Source organism: Eucyclogobius newberryi, unplaced genomic scaffold, assembly GCF_026437365.1.
Source record: "Eucyclogobius newberryi isolate DKJ021-1_F unplaced genomic scaffold, fEucNew1.0.hap1 SCAF_16, whole genome shotgun sequence".
NCBI lineage: Eukaryota > Metazoa > Chordata > Actinopteri > Gobiiformes > Gobiidae > Eucyclogobius > Eucyclogobius newberryi.
In genome coordinates, this window is record NW_027315790.1 from 23,874,079 (window position 1) to 23,889,230 (window position 15,152).

The following is a 15,152-nucleotide window of genomic DNA, read 5'->3' on the forward strand; positions in this document are numbered from 1 at the left end:
CCAGGCGAGCTTTTTGTGTTGGGAATACTTCAAACTACGTAACCCCCGGACTTGACTTTTTACTGGGGCCGTAAAATGCCATGTAAAAGGCATTAAGATGTTACGATCATCTTTTCTAAACGGAACGGGAAACTTTCGCCTCTTTATCCCACTGTAAAGTCAAAGTTCTTGCTTTGTTCAAAAAGAATAGTTCTACTAATCCAGTGTATTGTTAGAATAGTGTTGCATGCATAGGGTAAAAACAAGTTTAAGTCCAGCAGTGAACCCAAAAGATAAAAGGAATATCCAGCTAAATATTAGATTTTTGACTTATTGTTATAAGATGTTCTGTTCTGTTCTCTTCTGTTCTGTTGTGTTCTGTTCTGTTGTGTTCTGTTCTGTTGTGTTCTGTTCTCTTCTGTTCTGTTCTGTTCATTTTGGCTCCTTAGAAAATTGAGTTCCTTGTAATATAAAGTAACAAAAGTATGCATGGACTTAAGTAAATCCTATAAATGTATGGTATATTGTATTGGGGGTTTGTTTTATTGCATTTGACCCCAGTAACCATTATAACACACGTAAAACATGATCAAAAACGTTGCAACGTGCTCTTGGGTGTGATGAGTTTTTGTGACCAGCAGAGGGCGGTGTTGTATTAGATCGTTTTCTCAGTTGAGCTACCGCGGCTCACTTGACGCCTCAAAGTTCAGATCATCATCACAAAAGCTCTTGTAACATCTTTTAATTTAATGTATTAACATATTTTTACATCGCACATATTTAACGCAGTGTCTTTTTGAAGCGTCATTTGTTTGAACTGATATTAAAGTTTCCTGGGTTTACTTTAGTGACAAAGTAAGTCAAGTTCTGTGATCAAAGGTGCTGTGTTTGTAAGTCATAATTCAGTTGTTGGTTTTTTTTAAGTTTTTTTTTTTTTTTTTATGTATGCTGTATAAACTAACGTGAAAGATGTTCGCTCAGAGAAGTAAGGCGCGTATCCAAAAATAGTGCGCGCTCCTCACACGCGGTTAACCTCCGGAAAAATCACGCGCCAGTTCTGAAATAGAAGCTCGAGGTGGGAGATCAAACTATCACCTCTTAATTGTACCCTGAGTCTTAAAGATACTGAGAAGCCCATTAGCGCACAAGAAGCGAGCTGCCGTGTAGGTACCGCCCCTGAAAGCGCGCGTTAAAGCGGGACCATCATCATTTCTAAGAAGTTAGACGCAGCATCCACCTGGGCCGGGACCAGCGGATGGATTGGCAGGGTGGGAGGTATGGGAGAAGAGAAAATAGGATTAATTATCACAAAATATGCAAAAAGCTGAGTTGTTAGTTATCTTCATTAACTGTGAGACACTTTACGCGTGACGCACAAAGGCTTGAGGAGGCTACCCACGTGCCCTTTTTGGATGTAATTGTTATTTTCTTCCTTAACAAAACACCACATGTTCCTCTTATGACACACACGTTTTCACTTTGACCACCTTCTTAATAAAAATGAATAACAAACTATTACTCTATTATGAACGATGAGATAAAATGCGGATAATAGAAAAAGAACCTCAACATCATCAGAATCAGAACTACTTTTATACATCTAAATTGAACAACTACAAAAAAAAAGTGTCAGATTAAGAGTATGTGTTGTTTACATGTATTGTGTAAAGTGTATATAAAGTGTGTATACAAAACTTTATTGAAAGATAAGATAAGATAAGATATTCCTTTATTGTCCCACATGGGGAAATTTCATTGGTGCAACGCAGATAGATACAGAGGTAGATACAGAAGAACAGATCACTTATAGGAAGTTTGAAAAAACACTTTCAGTAGAAGATCTCCTACAAATAAAAACTCCCATAGACAAATAAATAAATACATAAATACCATTGCATGTGATCACGACAGTAATTGCACATGAATGTGTGTCACGACAGCACATAGATTGCACATGAATTTCACAGTAATTGCACATATGACAGAATTGCACATCAGTATTAGGTTAGGTCAGTATTGCGAGTGTTCAGTACTAACAGTTTTTGTTATAAAGTCTGACAGCAGCAGGAAGGAAAGACCTACGGAACCTTTCCTTCACACAGCGAGGGTGGATCAGTCTCTCACTGAAGCTGCTCTCCAGAGCGGAGAGAGTGTCCTGCAGGGGGTGAGACTCATGGTCCAGCATAGATGTGAATCTAGCCAGGACCCTCCTGTCCCCCACCTCCTGCACCGAGTCCAGAGCGCAGCCCAGGACGGAGCTGGACTTCTTGATGACTCTGTCCAGCCTCTTCCTCTCCCTCTCTGTGATGCTGCTGCTCCAGCAGGCCACACCATACAGGAGGTCTGATGCCACCACAGAGTCGTAGAAGGTCTTCAGGAGTGGCCCTGTCACTCCAAAAGACCTGAGTCTCCTCAGGAGGTAGAGCCGACTCTGGCTCTTCTTGTACAGTGCGTCTGTGTTATGAGTCCAGTCCAGTTTATGGTTCAGATGAACACCCAGGTACTTGTATGAGTCCACTCTCTCAATGTCCCGTCCCTGGATGTTCACTGGTGAGGGGGCAGTGGGGTGGCGTCTGCGGAAATCCACCACCATCTCCTTGGTCTTCCCCGCGTTGATGAGGAGGTGGTTCCGCTGACACCAGTCCACAAAGTCCTGCGCCAGTCCTCTGTACTCCGCGTCATCGTCGTCCGTGATGAGTCCGATGATGGCAGAGTCGTCAGAGAACTTCTGCAGGACACAGCTGTCCGTGTCGTGTCTGAAGTCTGCAGTGTAAAGGGTGAAGAGAAAGGGCGCGAGGACAGTGCCCTGGGGCGCCCCCACACTGCAGGTCCGAGTGTCAGACACACAGTTCCGGGCTCTCACAAACTGGGGTCGGTCTGTGAGGTAGTCCAGGATCCACTCTGCCAGGTCATACTCCACACCAGCCGTCTCCAGCTTGTCCCTCAGGAGCAGCGGCTGGATGGTGTTGAAGGCGCTGGAAAGATCGAAGAACAGAATCCTCACAGAGCTGCCAGGCTTTTCCAGGTGAGAGAGCGGTGCAGCAGGGAGATGACAGCGTCCTCCACTCCGATGCCAGACCGATATGCAAACTGCAGCGGGTCCATGGCTGAGCTCACGGTGGAGCGGAGGTGGTCCAGGACTAGCCGCTCCAGTGTCTTCATCAGGTGGGACGTGAGAGCCACTGGCCTGAAGCTGTTGAGAAAGATCACTCCTATTTCTATTGTCATTGTAATTTGAGGTAATGTATCTTATATGTAACTTATGATGAATATGTATTGTACAATTGTACATTTATTCTTTGGTCTCCAGGACTTAATGGGGCTATGTAATTATTATCATTTATATAATTCTTTTAAGGGGTTAACTCAGCTAAACTAATTTAAAAAAGGAGGCTTGATAGTAGCACAAAGAGTGGCCTGCAGGGAATCGGAGGCAAATAACCCAATCAAATAAAGTAAATGTGGTTTATTTAACATTTTGCTCATGGAATCCATTGTGTAAATATTGTTAATGCATTTGATTGTTATCCCACAGCTTGTATATACCGCAAACACCATTAGCTGCAAACAAAGGTGCTAAATTGAAGAGTCAAACAACATTATGGAAAAAACACTAAATGAATATTGATTGTGTCATGTTTTCCCCTGAAGCCATTGGAATTAACTGTCCCTGTCTCCGTGTATGTTGTTTTTGTGGTGGCGTAGAGAGAGAAGTGAAGCAACGTCAAATTCCCAAATCTGTCGGAGCGCTCCAGCAAAGTGCCAATGCATTGATTTTGACCGCAGATCTTGTCCGGGTGGCTGCCCCCGCGTGCCCTTCCCCACACACTGCTCAGTCTTGTGGGAAACCCGTCACCCTCCAATGGGACCATGGGGGGACAAAGAGACCACACTGCAAAAAAAGGGTTCACATTTGTTGAATTTTGTATTATAATCCTAGTCATTTTGATTAGTTTTGAAGTTCTCTGTATATTTAATGCAAATACATCGTACAGATATAGTTCTTTAATGTAATTTCTATGTGCTCTGCCACTCAAGTAAGACCTTTGACAATACTTGAATGAATCATACATGTGTGACCCGCTCAAGGTCTGAAGTTTTTTGAATGAACACAAGTTAGTATAGAAAAGTGGGCGTGTACAGGGGGTAGGTGGAAAGCATTGTCTGAGTGCTCAAGCCCCAGAGGCAAAATACAGGATTACTCAAACATGCAAGTATCAATCTAAGTCTGATTACATGATATGGAAACAATGTTATAACATGGCCAAAAGCTCACAAAGGTTGATTTTGCACAACATATCTCCTTTGAGCAGCACGCTGGCAGAGTGGCTAGCACTCTCATCTCACAGCAAGTAGGCCATAGACTCCAGGTCCAGACTAGGCCTTTCAGTGTAGAGTTTGCATGTTTTTCCTTGTGTCTGCGACGTGGGTTTCCTAGTTTCCCCCATCAACCCAAAACATGCACAATAGATCAAATCCTCCAGCTAAGGTAGTCCTGACAAGGCCAAGCTCAAGATCTGGAGATGGGTCCATTGCTTCTGACAGGTTGCCCCAGTGGCTCTGGGTGAAGGATGGGTCAAACGCAGAGGCGGAATTTCCCTACGGGGACAAAAAAGGTTAATCTAATCCAAACAGATCCATCCTTTGTAATAGAACAAAAAAACTATACTTTTTTGCCTCTTATATTTCTACCCTAGAAATTGTCCGTACATAAATCCCTTTGTATTTAGATTTGATGTGAGTCATTACATTTGACCTCCATTCCAGAATATTTATGCCATTTAAAAGGTCTCTTTACTACTAATCCTAACACATAACCCTAAAATGTCAAAAGAAGATATAGTATTCTGAAATAATAAGTGGATATTTCTTTTTGCAGTGCAGTGACCGCCCCGCTGCAGCCGGAGCCACACGGGGCAGGGTAATGGCAGGAGGGGTTGTGAGGCAACATGGGCCGGTTACAGAAGGGGGTCTGTGGAGCCGTGGTGCCCCCCTGAGATGATGCAGGGGTTTGAAATCAATGTGCTGTTAAGTGCTGCTCTGAACTATTACCCATGCACCAGTGCCTCAGGTAAGGTCCGGGACGGAGCAGTGGCTTTAGCGCGAGTCCTGATCCCTTTGCAGATCCGTGGCACCTCGGCTGTGCCCGTGCCAACACTCTGCCCCGAAACGAGCTGGTCCCGTGAACATGAGGCCGATCGCACCTCTGCAGAGCTGTGAAGAGTCACTGGTACTGGGACGTCCCAGTGCAAACACTTACAACAGGTACTGATACAGACCAGGCCTAGAGCGTCTGGGTAATTATGGGACACTTTACATGTTACAGTCTATCAAGATTGACAAGATTTAGAAATAGTTTAAAAAATGCAGTCACACTTGTGGTTTGGTCCTAAATTGAGCTCATTTCAATCCTCATTTGGACTAGGTTCTGGTCCTGTTCTAGTCCTTGTTTTGTCCTGATCTAGTGCTGGTTTAGTTTCATATTTATCAGAATTTTGATGTGGTAAATGTGCACGTGAACGCATCCATAGACTCACAGTTATTGAAAGTGGACTTAATATCGTAGAGAATTGTCTAGACTTTTCACCCCCTGAAATTTGAATGCTTGATTTAATATTCAGAAGATATTTTGATTCATTTTTTTTTTTTTTTTACCTTGTGAATTGTCCTCTTTTGGCAATAACAGTGAGATACTTTCAGTGCATTAAAGAGCACAACACATTTTTCGCACTCACCACAAGTCACCACACCAAAATTGGGACCAAACCACTAGAACCAAAATTAATCCTGGACTAGGTCAGAGTCCGCATCAGGACCAAAATGGGCTCAGAACACCTTAACCCCGCCTTAACTTCCATACACTTCAAATATATCAAAATATTGCATGTTGTGTGTTTGGTGCCATTTTATAATGACACATTTTAACAGCCAAAGTAAGTCTTCATTCATCAAAACTAACTCACAACCCTTAATTCAGTAAGCCTGGATAATTCATGACAAAATAAGTCTTTCTTCATCCTTTATTAGCGCTAATTAAGGTGTAGTTGTTATGAAGTGATACTAAATGTTTGAATAAGGATTATAAGCACCATGTGTTGTTGTGATGTACACCCAAATGTCACCAGAACTTGAACCCATTACATGCTGTGTTGCTATTATGACTATAATCAAAGCTTGTAGTCAAGACCTACCACCTTTTAACCAAAATCTTAAACTGTGAAAAGCCCAGCAGTGGCCGTGACATTTGAGCTGCATTGCTAACAATAATCATTTAACAGCAGTGACACAATCCAACACATTACACAAGAAAAAGTAGCGTGAAAAGGAAACTGAATGACCACAGCCACCATCTTGGGTCTCAGTGGGTTTCTCCTTGATCCAGACGTGCGTCTCGTGCCTGTGGCTGCATTTAGGAGGCGAGAGCAGTAATAGTGTGTGACTTAAGGTGTGGAAACTGCCCCGGGTTGACTCTCCTGCTCATGTCTGACCTCCTTGGGTACAATGTCTGTATTTTGGATTTCTTACACCCAATCTTAAACATGCACAGCCCAGGGGAAGGGTAGAGACATGCACCAAAACAATGAAGGACTTTATTTTGTTTTGCATGGTGTCAAAACAGTGTCGTCAAATGATTATTCCAATGACAATTTTCAGAATGTGGTAAAACGTGCCTATAAATGTCATGGTTGACGTCAAAGTTTCAAATAAAAGAGGACTGTAAAACTAAGAAATATCATGCTTGACTCTTCGTTGAAAGAGATATATTGCAAATATATTTTCTTTTTTCTTTTTGATCAGCTTTTTTGTCTTCTCTTCCATTTTATTGAAATGATCATAGAATATATAATCAATACTCTAATTTCTCATTTCTCCAGTACTACTTTTCGATTCCTCGTCCACCTGTACGACACTGTATTGCTCACTGGACAACATACGTTTAAGCTGACTATTCCTGTCTTTTGCCCATATCAACAAGAGAAAGAGTTGATCCTTCATGTCCTATCCCAATGCGCATATCTGCTTTTTCGATAACATGATTTGAATTTGTGCAAGCATGCTGTGCAGGTGTCTATTGATTAGTGCACTTCCTGCATGAATGCTCTGTAAAGATCAAGTTTATTGACATCATTCTGAAGCCCTTACAAAATCTGTAATATTTAATTCAGTTGGCACAAACAAGGTTATAAGACACATTATTGGCATAGCGTCTATTCATTTTCAGTTGCCTGAAGAGATGCTACAGCACATCGTATTACAGAATTGAAAGTAGAACATTTGAATGACAAATCTTTCAATGCCATTGCCAAGGTACGACCAAACATTCCCAAAAACTCAGCTTCATGATGTGATTTTTGATGATTTGCAGTCACACAAACACACACAAAACATATATTTGTCTTTTTGACTTTTATGTTTGGTGGATGAGTTGTAGGGGCACTATGTCACTTTTCTTTAGTGGAACGTCTGCCACCTGACCAATGTTTTGCCTAGAAATTTCCATTGTGCATTCAACTTATTATCTGTAGAATACATGCTTTTCTTTCATTTTTACCACAAATAACTGTAATTGTATAAATGCCAAATAGACAAGTTAATGCAATACTTTAAAACATTCCAGGCAAAGCTATAATCATAAACCTACATGAAAAGTTAGTGCACCTTTAAATTGCAGGCACAGGACCCACCTGCAACTCCATGTCTTATTCTCTTATTCTTGATCATTTTATGTCTTTTCATGTCACCAAAGTGTGTGTCGGGATCTATTTCTATTGCGTGCATCAGATTGACACACAAAAGCATGAGCTGACACATGCAGGATTGTTGCCCATCATGACTGGATTTGCTTATCCATTTTATTTTGAAAATTAATCAAATCTTTCAGAAATTGAGCTTGGCTGGATTTTTCCTGTTGCATGTTTAAGGTTGTGAAATGGTAAAATGGCTGCTTATTGCTGTTGCCAGATAAACTTAAGCTCTCTCTCTTTGCTCCTAATGAGCCGAGGTCATAAAGACATAGCTATAACATGTAAACAATCTTCTGCACATAAATACAAATTTCTGACACACACACTCACACAAGTGCAAACATTTGGATTCCTCGTGCTTTGAACCCCCACCTCCTCCTTTCTCTCCTCCCCTTGAATCTATTTCTTACAGCTTTTCCTTGAGAGGCCAGGGCAATCAAGCTCTCTACCTTGTTAGGAGGTGTTAATTGGAGTTAGTCAGACTCCTCACTTTGTCAAACAGTCTGACAACAGAATTAATTAGGATTCAAATATGTAAATCAATTCAGATCGGGGGTCCTTATGGGGGAGGATTTCAAAAGTATTTTCAAGCCGAAAGAGAAACAGGTGCCGCGAACACGAGCCAAGTCAGTGTGAATATTATGACTTCTCCTTTCAAGCAGTTTTTTGGTTTGTGCTAAGCCGCTTTTGGACCATATAAATAGAGCTGTTAGCATGTCACCCTTTCATTGGACGCTCAAAACTTTCAGCAAATTTAGTTTGGTTCCTAGAGCTCATTTTGACATGCCAAGCACCACGTCACTTAAAGGTGAATTATAAAATGTGTGAAAATGCCATGGTAACAAACAGACGGGTGCATGATCAGATGTGTTCCTTTAATTGGATTTGTTTAGAGAGGTCATGGGAGTAACACATACATTTAAAACAGTGTTAGCGTCTTCGAGAGCCATTTTTAGCTTAAATAGATTGCTCAGTTATGGCATTTCAAGTGGATATTGAAGGATAAGAATAAAGGATATATAGTATGTGGAAGCTTTTGTTGAACTTCTTTAGTAGCAAAGTGTCAATAAATGTCCATTTCGTTTTAGATTTACTTAAAGTGTTACAAAAGTGTAGTTATAATCTATTATTGGATTTAAGTGTCAGTGTCAATTGCATGAGCGCATACATTAATGTACAAATATTTAGCGCATATCAGTGTAGAAATATTTAGATTTTAGATGTTACACTTAGAAAATAACAGTATAATGGCATAGTTTTTATTTTTTTTAATGTATAAAACAGATTTATTTTGTTAGTATTTTTATCGCGTTTACCTTTATGCAATTATGTAAGCTCCTCTTTAGCCGTTATACACATCCTCTGCCGCTTGAATTTGATTTTAGCATTAGAAAATAATAATTAAAATATTCTAATTTAATCTCAAATTCTCATTCTCAAATAGAAGTGTATTGATTCTTGGTGCAAACGTCTTTTTCACCTCGCTCTATTTTTTGCTAAGGAACTGTTTTGTAATTCTAATTCAGTGGTACAAATTGACACCATTATAAGATGTGAAAAATGGGTTTTAAGCAGCTGTGGAGACTGACCAGACTCATTAAACTCTGAAGAGCCTTTTCAACATCAGTGTAAATTGGAATCTTAATCTCCGAGTGGTTCTCGAACAGCGGGTGGGGACCAACATGGGCCATTTCCGATTACATACATATAAACATAATATGGCTCATTTGCTGTCGAGTATTTTGGCTTCTCAATTTGTCCGTGTAATCAGGCAGTGGCATTGATAACACTGCACTAACTGTAATGTGTGGCGTTATGATAGAAAGGACTTATTCAGAATGATAATTGTTAATCATAGCTTTTGAATGGAAAGAGACATGAAACGGTTGCATATTACAGGGAGTGGAAACCCATGAATACATCCATGGCCTTCAATATTATCAATATACATGATTTGAGCTTCTTAACACATGAGTGAAATTGCTCCAAAATAAAAATTCCTGTATATTTTGACTTGCATCACAGAAAAGCTAGCGCAGGCATATAAAGTAAGACAGGACAATCATTTACGAAAGCTGTTTTATTACCCATTTAATAACACCTCCATGAGAAGACACTTTGTACAAGATACATCACATTCTAAAGTGCACGAATACTGTACAACAGAAAGGACTTAAATACGTGGGAAGGAGGGAGAAAGATATTCACATTTTGTCAAAATTAAAAGCTGTGTGATAGTCGTTTTTTCCTTTTAAAATTGGGGCGTCATGCTTTTTTTTTGAAATTCTGTTTAAAATAAAAATAAAAAAAAATAACCAACAATCACTATGTTTCTGCTCGAGTATGTGAGGGGGCGTGGCCTGCAGGGGTTTTAACCGTGTGCAGCTTGCTTGGGAAGGGGAACACTAAGCTTTGGCACCTTTAGAGAAAAGAGAAAAAAGACATTAAGAATGGAGAGCACTCAATATCATCAATTATATTAAAACCAAAAGATTTATATTTTGTTTTTTTGTTTTCTTAAATAAATACAGTCTTAGGGGCTTGTGTAGAATGCATAATAGCCCATGCCTTTTGGGTTGTCCTTGTTGTATTCATCTGCGGTCAAGTCTTCACATTTGATGGTCGGCGAGTTTTCGGTGCTGGAGCCGCCTGGGGACATCCTGCGCCTCTTGCACGCCAGAGAGTAATCACTAGAGTCCACAGATTTGAGCGTATGGGACGTTTCGATCCAGGTGGAGGCCGGCGGGGCGCTGGTTTCCTCTGGCAGCTTGTCTTTCGTCGGCGCCCCCGCTAGCTGTTCGTCCGCGAACGCCGGCGGGCTGGGGCGGGGCGACCAGGGCAGTCCGGTGGTCACTTTGCGTTGATAAGAGCTTCGCGAGCCCCATCCCGCCGCCATCGATGCAAAGGCAGAGTCTGGGTAGTAGCCAAGTGCGTGGGACGTCTGGAGCGACAGGGGTTTGATGCCGTACGACAGCAAGGAGCTGGTGGAATAGTCATTTTCGTACGAGAGGTCGAGCTTGTTCGTGCCTGGTTGCTGGGGCGACACGAACCAGCGTTGGGCGGAGGCAGCGGCGTCTTCACTCTGGGGCGACAGGAGGCTGTTCGTCTGAGGCACAGCTCGCTCGCTGGTGTAAAAGCGGTTTTGAGGCAGGTTGTTGACAAACTGGTCCTGGAAGAACGGCTGCATGGCATAGCGAGCGCCCGGGACGATCTGAGTGGAGCGGGGCGAGTCTGTGGGCGAAGGCGTCAGCCGGTCACTCTCCGGGGCAGTGTACATCCTATCCGCAAAGACATAAAACCCCAAAATACAGTTAGACACTTAACCAAAGCAAGCAGGAAAAAACAAGCACGCAGCTCAAAGTGCGATCACACTCACGAGTCATAGTTGTCCCGGAAGCCTTTTGCAAACGGGTTGTGGTCTATTTTAAGCTGTGTGATCTGCAAGACACAAAGCGATCACAATAAGATACATGGAAATTTTAGATCAAAAGAAATAAATCAAAATATTACAGCAAATTAGCAAGATCTGAAAATTAAATTCAGCAACTAAACATGCAGAAATATTTGAGGGAAACTTAAAAAAAAAAAAAAACTTGAACGCATTACAAAAAAAACTAAAATTATGTTTAAAAAAGATAAATTCTTACGTCGGTGTTCTGGTAGGCAGTGACGGCGATGAACTGGTTTTCGGGGAAGGTGAACGTCTGCGTGCGGGACTCGTTGCTCATGTCTTCCACACCGTCCTCAGTCACTTCCACGATGTGAAGCCGCGGCTGATACTTGTGAAGCGACTGCAGAACTATCATCTAGAAACACAAAATATGTATAAATCTCTGGCAAAAGACTGACATTTAAAAGGAATTGTGTTTTGTTTTAAGAGTACATTGCAAAACAATTTAACAAAGTCATGTTGTTTTTTTATTAAAACAACAACTTACAATATAAATTCACATTTTATGTTGTTAAATCCTTTTTTGTACCTGGGTGTTGTTGTTATTGGCTCCTTTGTTGTTGGTCAGCTTCAGTTTTCCAAATGAGATCTCTTGCCTCATCCAGTGAGCGCCAGTGTTTGGAGATTCAGGATGGACATACATTTTGTTTCCTGAAACATACAAAATAAAAATTAATGTTTGAGTAATTTAACAATATGCATTTCAATATATGCCATAATAATTTCCAAAGTCTGAAATCCTGAAATATTCAGCATTGTTACATTTGATAAGGTTTTAATTGTTGAAATGTTTAATTATTAGTGTTTCTGTTGAAATGAAAACATTTCAATCAAAATTAGTTTAAAATGTCTCATATTTATAGCTAACTTTTTTTTTTTTTGGAAATCCGATTAATTTAACAAAATAAAGTCTTTCACAGCATGTGATGGGTTTTATTTTCCCACGCAGGTTTTCTCGAGTTGACTTGACACTTCGACAGTTTATTCTAGCAACTATCAAATGCGAAACTGACATCTCAACAAGGTGAATAAAAATAAACTCCGGAAAACAAACGAAATTAATTACTAAAATCAATAAAACATGTCTGGCTCCAACTTCCTGCATGATCCAAAAATTATAACAAATCAAAAGCAAGTAACTTAAAATTCACCGGCACAAATAAAAGATGAACTAAAATTCAGAACATTTTCAACGAATAAAATAGCATCATCACTCACCTTGCATATTGTTATCCGCTTTCCCACAGGTGACCCACTTGCCTCCCTGAAAGCGCCAGTGATTCGGATCCGCCAGAACGACCTCCACAAACACGTTGTAGTGCGCGGTGAGATTCAGGCCCGTGATGTTGAAACTGAGGAACGGAAACATGCGCCTAAAACAAGAAAAACGAATTCAAAAAAATATGAGAAAACATGTAAAGAAGCAACTCCAGACAGACAAAAACCAAGACCATCGTCCGCGCATTACGGCAATACTCTGAATATTTTTGGCGCATTTGTAAATGTGATGCAGACTTAAACAGTGCACCACAATTAACTGCATTTTAAAATCAAACGAACCTGACAATACCAAGCGGATTTAGCGTTGTTTTAAGTCATTTTAAATAACATGAGTGAAGGAGAGATGTGGCCTACACTCGTGCGTAAATGCCATGCGTAAAAGCGGCCTCCACAGACGCGTCTCCTCACCTGCCCTGTTTGGTGATGATCATCTCCGTCTGATGCCGGTGGAACTTGAGCCACAGCGGCCGGTTGCACAGATACACTTGCGCCCTGGCCCCGGCGCTGCCCCCGGTCAGCGACATGGAGCCTATCCCGGCTCCGGTGGACGGGTAGGACGGATACAAACACCCGGGACCCTGGCTAAACTGGTACCCGCCTCCGCCGAACTGACCCCGGCTACTGCACACCGAGGAGGAGGTGAAGCCGGCTGGAGGCAGCACGGAGCCGTAGTGCAGAGACGCGGGGTACCTGGACGCGCTGGAGCCGGAGTAACCCGTCTGGCCCGTGTACGGGAACAGCGAGCACGGATTTGTCATGTCAGAACCGGCCTGAGCCGCAGACGACGTGAGGAAATATCGATCGGTGCCCAAGTCGTCGATGTTGTAGCGTCTGGAGGTGGCCAAGTCATCCTCCCCCAAAACAGGGGAGCCTTTCCTCGCGGGCTCCCCCTCTGTCGTCTCGGCCCCCAGCATCCCGTTCCCCAGGTAACTCGACTTCTTCGCGGCGCCGGCGTTGGACTCGGACTCGCTGCGGTCCACGTCCTGGTACTCGAGCTGGGACGGCGGCCTGGGACTGGTGTTGGCGCTGTCCGAGGACGAGAGGTTGTAAAAGGTTTTGGGTAAGTTGATGCTCGCGCTGGGGAGGATGTTCTCAAGCTGCATGGTTCAATGTTTAGGGGGTCCCAAAAAAGAGAAAGAGGGGCGTCCACAACCAGCGACAATCTCTGTTGGTTGTTCTCACTCCCCCCCGTTTTGTTCAAGTACAGCCTCGGATCAGGTTAGGTTCTGGGCTGGACCACTTTGATCGGCGGCTCTTATAGTTCTTGTCTAAACACAGCGGCTTAATGTAGCGCGAGGGGAGGAGCCTTTTGGAGACGCACGCGGGGGCTGCTGCCTTCTCTGCAGCCAATAGTTGCACCACACTTCAATTCAATTAAAAACAATTGTAAAATACACATGCTACTTTCTCAAAAGTATAAAAGCTATGTGCGTGAAATAGTTGCTTTTTCACTCGGCGTATTTGAACAAGAAATAAGCGAACGCCAACGTCCAAATTGTCCAAGATATTAAAACAAATTAAACAAAAAAAATCTACGTTTTCCAACTATATTTTTTCTGGTTCTAATCTTAAATGTTCAGACACATTTCACGCACTATCTTTAAATTAAACAGGAGTAGATAGCCCTCTATGGTGGCACGAGTTCTGCGTGTCAGATCAGGATAAATGTTACTCGCAGTTGGCAAGGAAAAGTCCCATGTGCACCTTGTTTCCTATAATTGGCCTCCGTCACCTCTCGCCTCCTTCAGCTCCTGTTCTTCTTCTTCTAAAAGCGTTTATTGGCGGTTGGCACGCGACTAAAGGTGCATTACCGCTGCTGTCCGGTGTGGAGTGTGGGCCGGGAAGGCCCCAGCAGTCCTTAAATCCTCCCTCCCATCCTCAATCCTGTTGATTTAAGCTACCTAAGAAGTACTTCAACTATAACTTCCCGTGAGACGCTCTGCAGTACTTCCTTAATATCAAATCGAATCCCATTTTCACACACTTTTTGCTTCAGGATTCTTCTTTGTTGTTGAAATTTAGTACAGTGAATAATGACATACTCTCTCTCTGACTCTACAGTGCTCGCACTCCCTTGTTTCATGCTTCCCATTATTCTGAGGGGCCGCTCAGCCCTGTGTGCTCCAGCTCCAGTCGCTCTGTGCCGCTCCTAAAACACCGGGTGTCAAAAGGGTGAATCAAATCAAAACAGTGGATTAAAACCTGCCAGGGCTTTGAGCGTTCCGCTTTCAGATCAATCAATTCGTTTGGAATACAAAAAAAGGAAAAAAGTCCTCTCTTCGTAAAAAAAAAAGGACAACTAAAAATAAAAGCATTGATCTCTTCAAATGTGACGATTATTTATGTCAGTGTTTATTATTTTAGCACGTGTAAAAATCTTGCTTAAAATGTACTGAAATCCATTGTTTATTTTTCAACGGGACCAGGACAAATAATTGCAGGGGTATGAACATGTAGGCTGGTGATGAAATAATTGTGATAAACGCATACACACACCCGCCTCCAAAAAGTAACTTTCGTGAGGTAATCTGTAGCTGCTTAAACCTAATATTCATCCACAGCTCGTCTGGAAATTCCAACTAAAAGCAACACAATTTTAAAGCGAAAAGGCCAAAAGAGAAATAAATACCTAATAACGTTTTTAATTATTATTCTCCAGGTTTATTGAACGCTGTTTAGTATTTGCAAAGTGACTT

General features: G+C 42.0%; 1 protein-coding gene across 2 annotated transcripts; it reads right to left on the minus strand.

Annotated features, from left to right (window-relative positions):
* Positions 1 to 9,789: 9,789 nt before the first annotated feature.
* Positions 9,790 to 13,890, minus strand: eomesa (eomesodermin homolog a). 2 transcript variants are annotated; one of them, XM_072448060.1, is made up of 7 exons: positions 12,865 to 13,890; positions 12,394 to 12,548; positions 11,705 to 11,826; positions 11,372 to 11,530; positions 11,101 to 11,162; positions 10,293 to 11,002; positions 9,790 to 10,143 (listed from the first exon to the last, which is right to left on the minus strand). In XM_072448060.1, the coding sequence occupies exons 1-7, from the start codon at positions 13,557 to 13,559 to the stop codon at positions 10,130 to 10,132; spliced, it is 1,917 nt and encodes a 638-aa protein (XP_072304161.1). In that variant the 5' UTR covers positions 13,560 to 13,890; the 3' UTR covers positions 9,790 to 10,129. The 2 variants fall into 2 exon arrangements, with proteins under 2 accessions (XP_072304161.1, XP_072304160.1); XM_072448059.1 differs by having other exon boundaries at positions 9,790 to 11,002.
* Positions 13,891 to 15,152: the final 1,262 nt, after the last annotated feature.

Bases quoted from the DNA above. Each gene is read 5' to 3' on its own strand.
- eomesa (XM_072448059.1), bottom strand. From the start codon at position 13,559: ATGCAGCTTGAGAACATCCTCCCCAGCGCGAGCATCAACTTACCCAAA. The intron at 12,549-12,864 runs GTGAGGAGACGC...TTCTTGTTTTAG, and splicing joins ATCATCACCAAACAGGGCAG to GCGCATGTTTCCGTTCCTCA. The intron at 11,163-11,371 runs GTAAGAATTTAT...TGTGTCTTGCAG, and splicing joins CTGCCTACCAGAACACCGAC to ATCACACAGCTTAAAATAGA.